This window comes from Pelecanus crispus, chromosome 12 (genome assembly GCF_030463565.1).
Source record: "Pelecanus crispus isolate bPelCri1 chromosome 12, bPelCri1.pri, whole genome shotgun sequence".
NCBI classification, from domain to species: domain Eukaryota; kingdom Metazoa; phylum Chordata; class Aves; order Pelecaniformes; family Pelecanidae; genus Pelecanus; species Pelecanus crispus.
The window spans coordinates 22,721,767-22,736,150 of NC_134654.1; the positions used below are offsets into that span (position 1 = coordinate 22,721,767).

Consider the following 14,384-nt stretch of genomic DNA (forward strand, 5'->3'; position numbering starts at 1 on the left):
CCAATGAGAGGTGGTAGGATGTGGTCAACTCCAGAGAGGCCTGAAGCGCCCACTTCTAAGTGCAGCATACAAATGAAGTATTTTGTGTTGGGACGGTACGCTGGCCTGCTGCTGTGGGCAACAGTTGCACGCTCCCTCATGCAACAAGGGAAAGGTGGTAAGGAGCCAACACATCACTAAAGAGGAGGAATTGCTCAATTATTATTCTGGATATGAGTATTGCAAATGCAGGCACTAACGCCCATGTGTCGGTGCCTTCCCACCCTGTGGAGCTGTATATCCCTAATCACAGCCTCTCCTCTGCTCTGAGCCACCAGAAGTTGTCCAGTCTTTGCTCTGCTGGCCAGCCATTGTAGCATGTGGGGCCAAGGAGTACAAAAAAGGCTGTGACACTCATGTAAATGCATGAGATACAGGTGCTGTGACGGGAAAAGTGAGGCAGGAGTCTTCTCTTATTCAGCATGTGAGACCTGACAGGTCCGTGCATGTGTACGTGGGCAAAAGCAGCTTCCTCAGCGGTACCATCAGAGATCTTCTGGCTGGTCCCCAGACAGAAGCTAGGAGTATGTAATTTGGGAGTGAAAGGGCCTGAAAAAGCACATACAGCCTTAAAAAGAATTTCCTGTCTCCAGGATGCTGCAGCAGCGCTGGTAGGCAGGAAGCTCTTACAAAACAGTATTGCTGTGTTTTTGCAAGGAATCAAGACAGGCAGTTTAAAAACTGGGCTAATCTGCTGCTTCCATGCAGAGAAGATGACATTTCATACTGACAGAACAATCTGGAAAAAATGTTCTGAGGGGAACCCTCTGTTGCTTTCCTTTCTATAGGTATCACGGAGAATAGTTTTATCGTAATAGAGGCCTCTTATTTGGACCAAAGATGCAACAAGATTTGTTGACTGTAAGGTAAAATTAGAGGAACATCAGTGGGAAGAAAGGTGTGTGTTATAGGAGAGGACAAGGAACTATCTACTACAGCATGGGGTTGGATTGGCTCTGTTCAAATTCTGTATTGTAAGGCAAGACTCAAAACCTTTCTAGTGCTCTCTTGTTCAGGAATAACTAATGGGTAAAATTCTCTGCTTTCACTTTACATTGGTCTCAAATCTACACTTTTTACAATCCTGGCTTTGCAGGGAGGGGAAAGGGTGGAGTCCATGGAAAGAAATCAGACTGTGTACTTTAGGGACATGTATAGAAATCTCTCCAAACCTTTCCATCATAAACCTGAAGTTCAGTGACTTTTGTCAAAGTTAAATGGACATTTCAGATCTCTGGAGTTTCAGATGCAAAGTTTTCCAAGTAACACTATGTTGTTGTAGAGTACATAGGACAATATATTTAAGCTACAGAGAGGTAAACTGAGGCAAACCCTAGTAGAATTGTGATCCAGATCCTGGAGTCCTGACAACCAGTCTCATTCCAGTTATCATGAACAACTGTCTCTGAGATTTCATAAACAAAAAAAAGCAAAATGAAATGGCATTTATGGAAAATGTTAAGTCATTGTTTACAGAAGAACAAAGGCCGAGTTTTATACTACTTTCCTTATTTTTTCAGTTTGCTTTGTACTTTCTGAAAGTTAAATTCTGGTATCATTTAACTTATTTTATTAACTTAATGGCTGCTGGGAATTCAAGTGAATGTTTGACAAAGGGAATAAGGTTTTCAAGAGAAGAGGTTTAATTTGTTCTGTTGAGATATATGTATTTTTCATGACTTTCTCTACACTAGCCTAATTTTCACTGATATTTAAGCTCCAGTTTTCCACAAGTTCAATATACTGACATGGCATTATTAAGCATTATCAGTTAAAGCCTTTCTAAATGTGAATACAACAAACATACATGCTATGTTAATGATCTCTTTATATATCCATTAAGTGCAGCAATAGTTGAATAGAAATGTCATAACTTTTCCGTACAAAAAGAAAGCATTAATGAATACTAAATCCACAGTTAATGATGCAGCATCTTGACATAACTTGATTTGATATAATCCAGGCTGCTCCGCATGTTACTTTTATTGTTAACGGTAGGCAGTTTCTCCTGACTATTCTGTGTGAATACAGTATATGTATTTTTTAAGTATAATTTCATTAATTTATTTCTTGTTCAAACATAAAATAGACTTTGAAGTTCAAAGTTCATTTGATGAACTGATGACTTTACAAGATTTTCCACATTCCCAACTTTATCGTGCAGAGTTGCTGGCAATGCAAACTTTGTAATTTTTGCCCATAATGAAGTGCCTCTTGTTTCAGCGGATCGCTAAATATGTTATTTGATACTCAAAGCGTACAGCTATTAGCCATAGTAAATTAAAAGAAACTTACTTTTATACGTTATTCTTGTTATGGTGTCTCTGTTAAGCATACGATTTAGAAATGGATTTGATGATTCAGATACCTACAGAAGAGAAAATGTACAACGTCAAAATCTTCTCACAACATTTCCTTTCTCCTGCCACTCCTCCAAACTGTTTCTGCCTTTTTTTTGCTGTTGTGGGAAGAGGAAATAATTACTTACATGTTTTTCTAACAAAACTTGTTAGAAATTTGGTATCTAAAAATAGATCCAAAAAAAACCAGGGACGGGAGAACAGGATGAATAGAAATTATTGCTTGAATACAAGCATGAGTACAGGTTTATTCTCCAGCAGCTTTGATGAGATTTGCAGGTGGTTAATATAATTAGGCAGGATTTTCATATAGTATTCTATTATTTTTTCTATTTATTGAGAAATATACTTTCCTTGCAGCAGACTATTTAGACTGCAAATAAAATCTGTCTTCCCTTTGTATGAAATGTCTAAATTACACCCACATGCACTCACAAATATGTATACATACACATAAAATGTTCAGTCTACATTAACATAAGCATACCTGAAGAGGATTTAGAGGAAAAAATGATAGAGGGCTTAGAGGCATTGTTGTTGTGTTGTTATCTGGGGGGGGGAGACAGGGGGAGTGCGTGTGTGGGGTGTATGTACTTTATCAACAATATCGTTGATTATCAACAGTAATTTAATGGGAGATTTTACTGCACTGTAAATGGCAAAATTGTTATTGGTTAGCAACAAAATCAGTGTCACATTTTTTTTATTGAGATGTTTTAGTAACTCTGTAGCTAGCCTTCTAATATCCTACTTATCTTTCAATTTTTCTGTGATGTGTTTTTTTTATCAGACACTGGATGCTGCTGTTATGTATCTAGCCTTTTTCCAGATTTAAATTAATTTATTTTGAAAATGGAAAACTTCACAAAAAGTTTACTTAAGATTCAGGAAAATAAATGGGCTATTGGACAAACTGTAATCCAGCTCTGTTTGACAAGCAGTCTTCACAAAAATTCAGTTCAGGTTCCATTTTGTGGAAATTCAGATAGTTACTTCTCCACTTAGAAGCTTTTCTAACTACTTTGGACACTTAAAATAGAACATATCTTTTCATGCCAGTGAGAGAGGCCTACAGAAAAATATGGCGAGGCAGATACTAAATTTTGTTGCTCATTACAAGAGGTGTGCAACTCGGCAAGTACATGAGTGATGCATTATTTAGACAAAAGTGGCATGCTGGGCATTCTGAAGGCTTGCTTCAGTTTTACCCTTTTGCGCAAATTCAAGTCAGATCGTTGGGTTGTACTGCAATACATTTCAGACACACAAAGGTAACCTAAATATCCTTCTTAAATATTAGACCTATATAAAAGGGCAATTTTCATATCTAATTATTCAATATGCTCTGTGAAACGCATATTTTAATTCTGAGGTTAATGTTTTGTCAGGAACTTTACCTTATGAAATGGGATTAGAGAGTACTAAAGGGAATTAACGGATATTCAATACGTAAGGTCTGATGATGAAAGCTATTTGTTTCAGCATGAAGCACTTACATGCTTTTTTAGACTGATGAAACAGAGATACGTAATGGCAGAATATGAACAACATTTCGGGGAGAAGTGCACTCTATATAAAATGAGAGAAAAGGTTTCTCTAGTGTAATTCAGGAGGTTTGCGTAAACTATTAAGTCTTGGGTTCAGTGCTAGATCACTGTAATTTATAGACCTAACTATGCATCTTGAACGCAACAGGATGGAGACTAAAATATGTCAAAATATTCACATGTCTTTCTAGCTATGTGACATGGAAGATATTAAAAGTTATACTTCTAATGTTCTTTCAGTTTTGGGTAGTTTAAGACGTTTTAATTGTGAGAAAAACTTCTTTTGCTGACTTTTAAACATCAGTGTGTCTCCAAAGAGCAAACATGCCCTCTTTCCCAGGGCCTCAACCTACTAGGAGAGATTTAATTGAATGAATAACATTTCATGAAGAAATACCAAATCTGTAAAACTGTTAACTAATGTCATAGCCATTAAAGTGTTACGAGTGATGTTTAGGATGTAAGGATTTTTTTTCTTCCCCTCCCTTATCCCTTTTCATTTTCCTTACATTACGTTGTAAATGCTTTGGAGTAGAGATTGTGTGTTCAGTTCCTAGGACGATGCTGTCTCTGGATTCCAAATCAGAGCCTCTAGACATTGCTATAGTACAACGAGGAGTCTAATTCCTAGATTTACAGCTTATGGGAAAAGCAATCTGTTGTCTATATATTAGGTATTGATAATACTGAATACTTACTTTCATAAATATGGAAACTACCACCAACCCATTAGGACTCTTTGCAGCTTCTGTGACATTTGTGTACAGCTCATGGTTATAATGGATTAGTTGAACCTAGAAAACAGGGAAGGGAAAGATCACAATTAAACAGCAACAACTCATACCATACACTGTTTGCAAATACTCTCTATACACCAATTGGTTTGTATTAGGATCCCATCTATGCTCAGGATATTTTGTAACACTGCAATTTTTCAGAGGTTTGCAGCACGCATGATTTTAATAATTTCAGTCACCATCTGGCTCCAACTGGCACAGCACCAGCATGTTTTCTTCTAAATTGCCAGTAAGTGAATTTACCCACATCGGGTTATGAATTGCACTGCAGGGGTTGACATCATTTCCCTGTTGCAACAGCACTTGCCATGGGCATCAAGTAATCTGTACTTTTCAGCCTCAAGCCAAACACAGAGGAGTCAGGAGTTGAAATATTTGAAGAAACATATGGGATACAGGTTTGGAACTGTTTAAACCAGTACTTGCAGAATTCAAAATACTAATATTCATTGGCTCCAGATTTTACAAACTCGGTTACAAAAGCTCCTACAGCTAGACACTTACTCTATTATTGTTAACCAGGTTCTCCGTAGCTCCTACAGCTTTCCTTCTGCTTTTTAGTTTTATGATTTGCTGGAACTTTTAAATTATGAAGGCACAGTTCATCTCTCTCCCTGCATATATAAATGTCTTACCTGGAACAATGGTATTTGATCTGTCTGGGATCACTGGACACTGTTACCATTTATATTGCAATTTGTAGCCTCACTTTTTTTTAAAAGATGTGGGGCAGTTAAGTACTTCTAAGAATTTGAAAGGCTAGTTAGCTTTATTTAGCCTAAAGGTATCTTTCTTAGTTTTCAGATGCCAATTAGAAAAGTAAGGCCAGTGTTCTGGCATTTTCAGAATTGCAGCAGCCTGATGTTTGTATTTAAAAATCAGGTATGTCTCCCATGTGCTGGCATAAATCTAAAGGCTATCCACTGAAACTTCTGGACTTAGATACTGTGAACAAGATCAGTATTAACTTGATCTATGTCTGGTAGTCTTTTTAACTGTACAAATGGCCAAAGACTAATACTGCCAGTAAAGAAATTTCAACATAGTGTGCTTTCCATGTTTATAATCGGGGGGAAAAAAAACCCAACCCACCCAAAAAACCATTGAAATGGGGTTTAGCACCTGCATTGGTGACTTTTGTCTTTCGGATGAATGAAATGCCTGATGCTTCAGTAGTGAAATACAATTGCAAGGATTTCTCTGCAAGAATGACCTCCCTATACAATTTGTAGTGCACAATCAAGTTACAAAGACAAAGCCTTGCTTCGCCATCCAAATACGTATGTCCACCAACTTGTATACTAGTAGTGACCTGAATTACAGCAGCATCCCAATTTATGCGTAACCTACACCATTATTATCCCAGTCTATGATAAGCTGAGAAATGAACAATGCATCCAAACTCTGGGAGTGTTCAGACAGTTCATTTCCTACACTCTGCCCTAACTGCAAAATGTATTCTTCTTCAAAGTAATTTACTCAGAATCAGATCTTATGAGCTTTCTCAGTACAAAAATCCACCAAGCATTGTCCTCCCACCACCCCCCCCAAATCCCTTAGCGATGCTGTTTTAGTGCTTGGACATTGATGTAAAAAGGGGTAGTGGAAATTCTGAAAGGAAAGAGGATATTTGCATGAGTAAGATTAAGATCTTTGGCACATAGCTTTACTATTTACAGCTAACAGTTCACAGACCAAAAAAATAAGGTAAGGGTCAAAATTACTGCTATAATGTGTTAATTTCAGTTACTTCTGTCCTGTCTGGATTGGGAACCATTGGTTGACCTTTTTACAATTCACACAGTAGGCATTTTTTAAGGCAAGCAAACAAACCAAACTGGAACGAAAAAGTAAAAATGTCAAAGTAGCCAATGAAGTCATCTACTAAATTCTGACAGCTACAAAGCAGGATGAATGCAGTATGTTTTCTAAAGGTCTTGTAAAGAATTAATGAGAGCACTTACTCTACAGTGCATAGAGGTTATAGGCTCATTAGTCATCACTTTGTGGTACTACTGAACTTTGATAACATCATGGTTCTACGGACTGTGCACTCACTGAAATTTTTAGGCTTAGTAACATATTTTTCTTTTTATGTACAACTATTCACTCTGGCAGCCAAAATAACTTGTGAATTCTCAAGGAAATAAGTGATGAAATCTGCTTTAGACTAGAATGACTTCTGTACAAAGTCCCAGAATAACAATTAGATTAACTTAGTTTATCTAACAAACCCAAATGTCTAGTGCAGGAACGGATAAAAGTAAGGACCAAATTCTCCTTCCACCAATGGAAGCCCTGAGTCAATGTCAAACTCTCATTTTTACTGACAGGACTTATGGAAATAAAACTCCTGATGTATACATGACCATATATAGGATATTTGTCCCAGACTCACTGCAAGGAGCCTACTGTCCAGTGCAGTTCTGGTCTTGCATAACACGTTATATTGCAGTGAGTGATATGGGCCTCGGCACAGAACAGCGTCCCAGCTCTGTTGGAGACCTCTCTCAATGTCGGAGACACGATTCACCGTGCAAAACTCGCACCCAGACTGCAGGCAGTCAACAGGTATTTGTGGGAATGAGTTAACAGACTTGAACTGATCAGAAATTAGAGTAGTGATTTCCTTTGATCTATAAATGATCTCACCACCCCGTATTGCACTGTCTTTAAAATAGAAGTATTTGTCCGAGAACTTTGGCATTCTTTACTAGTGCTTTCAAGCCATTTTCATTTCAAGTTTCCCATTCCTGCAGGTTTGTATGCCTCTGCCCCATTCTGCCTCTCCTTATCACATCTCAATTTGGTAATGAACCGTTTTGGAAAGTCTACTTGAGAAATCTTGCTTCACTATCATTTGAAAAGACCCCCTTGCCTTGCTATCCATTATTGTTTCTCAAAGATCCCAGTACTGAATGAAGACTGACTTTTTTTCCTCTGAGCCTGTCACTTTCTCTGTGTTAGAGCTGTATCCTTCCTCCCTGCACCCAAATTAATTTTAAAGCTGTTTCCATGGCACCCTGGTTAAATTCATTACGTTTTTCTTTTTTTAAAAAAAAAAAAAAAATTGATGTAAGGAGACATCATTTTCAAAGTTTCTCATATGGAACAGACCAGTTTAGAAAGGTACAAATGAATAAAGATGTCTTAGATATAGAATATTACATGCAGGATAAAAAAATATAATCCCCTATTAACTTCCTTCTTTTGAGAATAATTTCTTTAAAGTTGTCTGAAATACCTGTAATCTTACAGCCTGTATTAAATATTACTAGAGTCTTCCATGAAGATGAAGCCACACATAACTAAAATTTCTCATATGTGAAAATCTCACTTTTTCAAATGATGGCACTATATTAAAAACAAAGCACAACAAGAGCAAACTTGCAATGCTGAAAGTACCCTTTGATTCGAGTTTGAGTTTCAGAGCTCAAACACAATACAGAATCTGGTTATAAGCTATTGATTTTCTTTGGAAGATTCACCCTTTAAGATTAATTTGCCACAGAACAACTGATAGCTCTTTGTTTTCCTTGAGCTGTAGAGGTTCTATTTTTCAAGGAGAAGAAAAGAATTAAGATTAATTACTCTCTTTTAGCCGGCAAAAATCCAGAATGTGCCCTTGTTCCATCACCCAAGAATGTGCATTGGACCAGGAGCAGACACAGCACTTTTTAGACACCTGAGGTTGGCGGTGTTGGGAACGTCAGCAGGAGCTGACGACTGTACTTTTAGGGGTAATCTACTGAGCACACTCTCCTTGGCCTGGTAGGCTGTGTCTTTGGGGCAAAATAGTATGGATGGGCTGATATGATGGGCTCACATTCTGGCCACTGTTGGGAAAACAGCTAATTCCCTTTGCCAACACAGGTGCATGTATGTTTATCATGGTAATAACCTGTCCTTTGCCTGTACTTTGATAAAGTTCAGCCCTGTACTCACAGTACTCATATTGTTTGTACTGGTTTTCCTCCGCAATGCGTTTTGCTGTTTTTCTTAATCATTCACCCAGGTGAAATGTGCGTTTTAGGGCAGAGCTAGTAGCAGGATATTTTCTGCATGGCATTTGATCAAGGCTCTTTGACTAAGCAAAAGGAGGCAGTTTGCTGTGTTGATGGTTGTGGGTGCCAAAAATTCCAGGGACTCTTTTCAGCAATCTTTTAGCAATTTTTTAACTTGGACAAATACCTTCTTTGAATTACAGAGCTCTGATCTAGGTGTGCATGCATAACCCTTTTATAAATGTTAGATCACTGTGAGATGTTCTGCTGCAGTGAGACATGGAGAAATATGAAACTGAATTGAGAGTATCACAGTACTTTACACACAAATGTTTCCATAGTTGTCTTGGGAGTAATGGAATACCCTTTACTCTCACTTGGAAGTGTTATAACTGAGCGTATAAACATTTTGATTTGTAAATGACAAGGGATCCAAATCACGAAGTGAATGGTGGCAGGGAACAGCTAATCTGTAACTATAATACTTGTATTATGCTGTGCTACCTGGTAAACTGTTGAGATACCTGATTGAGAGCAAGCACAAAGCATGTTTCCAGCACAGCAGGGAACAAAAGTAAATGAAACAGCTCAAGAAGACAAGTTAAATGTTTATTTCGATTCAAAAAGTGGCTAAGATCTCATTAAGGAAAAAAATGTCACATTTTTCTCTATTCAAAATCAAATTTAATAAAAACAGCAAAAGAAATGTAATTTCTGCATGGCAGGTGTCCAGGGAGGAAAATAATTTTAATGAGTTAAAACCTATTAATAACAACAGTTGATATTCCAGTGTTAAAATATAGTTGCTTTTACAGGTCTTGTAAAACCCTTTGGAAAGAGCAATCGTGTCATATCACCTAAGAGTTATTTATGGTATTACTTTTGTGGATCTGAACAGGTATGAGATCTGAGGTCCTCACTTTGTGAAAGAAATGAGGGGGTTTTTTAAATGTCCCCTGGTTCTAGGATGTGTAATTTGTGTGGCTGACAAAAATATTTTTAGATTTGTCTTAAATTAAATTAAATGTACCTCCTGCTTCATGGAAAGGTATAGCACCATCTGTGAGAACACACACCAGGCTTCTCAGGTCCTGATTTGTCCTACTTTGTTGGACCAATACCTGACAGTGATGCAGCGGAAATTTTCCTATCTTTGGCAAGCGATGAAGGATTTTCATGGTGTGTTGCCTAATAATAGGTCTAAATATCACATGGACTATTCAAGAAAGAAAAAAAGTTAATTGCAGTTTTTTCATAATTGGTTCAGATTTGGAGCTGGATGTTAATGTTGTGTTTTCCCGAATTCTTAGAATGATCAAACCTTGTTTGTCCACACACACGCTCACCCACATGCAAGGAGAATGCGCTAAGGTTGTACGTATTTAGTTACCGCATCTTGGTGGATGCTTCTGGCCTGCTCAAGGCACAAGTCATTACAGTTCAAGCAGGGTAAGAACTTAAACTCTCTGGTCCCGTTCTCAGTCCCTTTTTTGCTTGCAGTGAGCCTGTTCAAAGTAACAGCTGGAGAACTGGGCTGTTAGTGGGCTCAGAAGAATGCTGTTTAAGAAGATAGAAATTATGATTCCCAGTAATTGTCTTTGAAAAACAAAACCATCTTTTTTTCAAGCACAGGGTACTCTACTATCAAATGTTGGGATCTGCCAAGGTGGTATTACCCACGTGCTTATTCATTAATCTATAGATCTACCCGTCTGTTATTTTTTATGTATAAGCCCACAGCAGTGAGGTACTCTTACACTGTTGGTAAATAAATTTTACATGACCACCTATACTTCCAGGAGTTTACCTAACCACAGTAGTTTGGTAAAACTTTTTAAGATTAAAATCAGTTAAAAAGATTAACTTAGTTCAATGTAACAAAGGAGAAATGCAAAAACCCCCATCTGTTTGAAATAATTTTATATCTCTGACTCTCTTTGATGTTCTCTCTTAAAATCAAGGTTCTTTAGGCTGTTGCTGACAAATGTGGTTTGTGGTTTTTTTGTTTTGTTTTGGGGTTTGTTTTTTAGGGTTCTTTTTTTACTGCTTTTGACAGTTATTTCATGATTTAAAAGAAATGCCTATAAAATACTAATTTAATAGAAAGGCTTGTCATCCACATTTATAGCAATATGCCAGCAATTGTAATCTAGATAAACAAAAAAGTTTATAATTCTTTATGACTTAAAAGAATAAGACTAAGAATGTAAGGAAGGAACTCATTTTTTCTCCTGCTTCTGAGCAGACAGCTCAGTATAAAAGCATGTGCAGAGAAATGCAATAATGCATCATGTAGTAAAGTGGAAACTTTACTACAAGGGTTAACTATACGTAGCTTCAAAATCTACTTTACTAGAAATAACGATATGCTAGGAATTAGCACTTAAACTGCAAATGGTGTCTAACATTTCATTAGACCAGCTGGTAACAAGAACTAACTTGCAATACTTCTGTTCAAGAAACGGTGTTCAACAGTGAGCTTTATCCAGGGTTCCCTGTTAGGTAGTTAACACTGTGTGTTATTTTCAGCATTAAAAAAAAAAAAAAAGTAGCATTGCCTGCTTTAGGTTAAAAGTTGTTATGTCTAGATGTAGACAGACAAATGAAAGGTGAGTGAGAGTCTTAAGCTTTCTGAGGCATCTGTTCCAAGATACTCTCACTGGGTATTTAATAGTACTTTGAAAAGAGATCAGTGAGAATCAGATGTGAAGCAGGACAGCCATTTTGGCTGCTGACCTGGTATCTTACACTGAGGCTACTAACAGAGCAAAACATACTTATTCCTTGTTTATATGCAACCATTGTGGCTAGAAAATATGAAAAATACGACCTGAATGAAGCGTAGAAGATTTTTAAAGTATTTCTCTTTAATATTTTTATATGTTTTTATTTCTTTTGTAAGTCTTAGTTTACTTCATTTGCAAGTAGGAAAAAAGGTTATTTGAGACAATATTTAAAACTTGATATTTCTTCTAAGCATCCCCACTTTTTAGTACACTAAAAAGTACAAATTACTAGCTTAAGAGGTCAGACTGTCTATGCATGTCTCAGAATTTGCTATTAGGACTCTTCACCTTTGTGCTAACACCAAAGCATTAAGGAAATGATAGGCTGAAGAAATGAATGCGAAAGTGATGGATTCCTGCCATCCAAATGCTGCCAGAACTGTTGCAAGTGTCACAATCATTTGTATTCACTTCCGGATAGTAGGAAACACAATGAAGGAAGAATCGAAATTGTGCCCCAGAGGCACACAGATGTGTCTGTGTTGCTGGCTGCTGTGTGACTTCAGGAGAATTTTTGACAGGGCAGTCATTGCTGAAGCCTTCCACTGCCGATTGCTCGAAACATGGAGTATTTTTGGCTGACCTGCCAGTCAACCACTCTTGTCATTCACTGTTAGCAGATGAGCCAAGAGCTGGGTAAACATAAATAAATGACACTGCTTTGCAATTCACTTTGTGTGAAGATCAAAATGAAGTCTTAGACTCAAATGTTTAATGTTGATTATGTCTTGGCTGATGCAAAATTTCATTGCAAGCTGTAATTTGGCACTGACCCAATCCATCATCCACAAAAGTTAGATCTTAAGAGAGAATAGGGGTAATGTAGGAAAAAAGGCTATTAGACAGAGCCTATCATCATTTCTGGATTCATACAGGATTTTCTGACTAAACATTACATTTAAATTGTTTTCTCATTTTAAATACAACAGATGCTCAGACACCACGATGATGAATTCAGTATAAACGCTCCATTTGGGAGATTCAGTTATATAATGGTGCTCTGAATTTCTGGGAGAATTCTGTATTTCTTTAGCAATCAGTCCAGAAAGCAGCAGAAAATGGTTCCTGCAATTCAAAAATGTGGTGAAGTAGCGATTGATGCTATTTTTGTTGTTCACTGTGTTACCCTGAGACATTGAGTCAAAAAGGACACACGCTGCAAGGTCACCAAATGGTGCGACAGAGATGCATTAACTGGTCAAGCCTTCTCTAACAACATGTGATGCGACTACAGCTCTCAGTCTACCTTGCCAAAGTACCATCTGTAGCTACATTTCTGTTCAAAGGGTGGGCATGATGGGCAAGAGCAAACAGAGATATATCACAGACTGTTGAATAAAAGAATGAGCAAAAAAACTTGTTAGAATTTGGGCTAGTGAAAATCTAGCTGTTGATCTAGGCCTTATCCCTTTTGTCCTCATTTTATCTCATCTAGTAGGAAAAAAATGGTCAAGCTTAATATACCCTCTGTTAACTAACAAGCAAAGAAAAGGTTAGTGTTAGGATTACAAACCAGATGCAGAAACAAGGCAGTTACCAGTTTTACCTGCTCTCTTGAGTACAGAAGTATATTGTTAAATTAAGAATATAATTTTTCTGTGGCAAAATATGAAGCATGGGATTTTATATTCTTAAAATGATAATAAGGCGTGTACACAAGGAAAGTGCAGAATAACACTGAGGATATATTTTAAGAAGCTATTGGTGTGGTCCACCTGAGTTTTGTGGAAGTCCTTGTCCAGGCCATTTGGGCAGCAGCTCCTGCCTGCCCACCCGCATGCTCTCCTTTGTTGCCTGATCTCAGCCTAGCGCAGGCATCCAGTCTGTCATTACTGCTCCTGCCACGGTGCACGGCTTGCTGACCTCTCCTTCCCCACTCCCTGCTGGCAGGTGTAGGATGGGAGAAGAACTTGGCACAGGATGTGTGGAAATTGGCTGCTCTTGCAGGGAGGAGGGGAAGAAAGGGAGATGGTCTGCTTACCCTTTGGGAAGGGAAAGTGGCACATAAATGTGTAGGATGGACATATGCACTTGGTGAGACGAGACTTTCTGCTTTAAACCAATGGAATTGCAAAATATTAGTAGTATATCCATTGAAAGTTAAATGTGAAAACACATACAGGGTTTCATGGGATCTTTCTGAATGATTTATTGATATGTGCCTTTCTCTCAAGAGTCTTCTTCCCCTTTTAGTGATTGGGTTGCTCACCTATGACTTAAGAAAATTATGTTCAGCTGCTTCTCTGCCCTTAAGCAAACCTTCCTACCATTTCTGCCCAGCTTGCAATCTCTGAAATGGGAATAGCTGCACTTCCCCAGTAACGACATTGTGAGATGCTCACATGTAACATTAACGGTGTTGGGGAAAGCATCTAGATAATGAATGTCATGTTATGAAGTTCAATTTGTGTTACTGATCCATGACAATCTGTGATACATCACCCATAAAAGGTGCAAAAAGAAGCTCAGAATACAAATAGTTTTTGCAGGAGACTGTGGGACACTTGGATTTTCAGTACCTTCAAGAGTGATAACAGGGAAACATTTAAAACCTGATAAAAGAGGAAAATAATTTGAAATGGCTGTAATTGCTAGTGATCATAGCGTTAAATCTTTGAATGTGAGTTGAGGGCTCAAACACAGAAAAGTTTGAGGAAGCCCAGCTTGACTCAAAATAGCCAAAAGCATTTCTGGAATGAATGCTTTACTAAGTTATGAAAGGTCCTTTAGGATATTAATGCTGTGGTAGATGAGATGATGTATTACAGAGTCAAATTTTTAGAAATCATTTGAAGAAATTTCACACCAGGATTTCCTGTTTAAGGTGCAGAGTCAGAGACTGAGAGGAAAG

General features: G+C 37.7%; 1 protein-coding gene across 1 annotated transcript in view; it reads right to left on the reverse strand.

Annotated features, from left to right (window-relative positions):
• CA10 (carbonic anhydrase 10) overlaps positions 1 to 14,384 on the reverse strand; it is a 206,500-nt gene that overhangs the window by 8,726 nt on the left and 183,390 nt on the right. Inside the window, exons 5-6 of the mRNA XM_075720157.1 lie at positions 4,645 to 4,740; positions 2,335 to 2,407 (exon numbers count right to left, since the gene is read on the reverse strand). Of these exons, the coding sequence (XP_075576272.1) occupies positions 2,335 to 2,407; positions 4,645 to 4,740 (169 nt within the window). The remainder of the gene's footprint in view (positions 1 to 2,334; positions 2,408 to 4,644; positions 4,741 to 14,384) is intronic.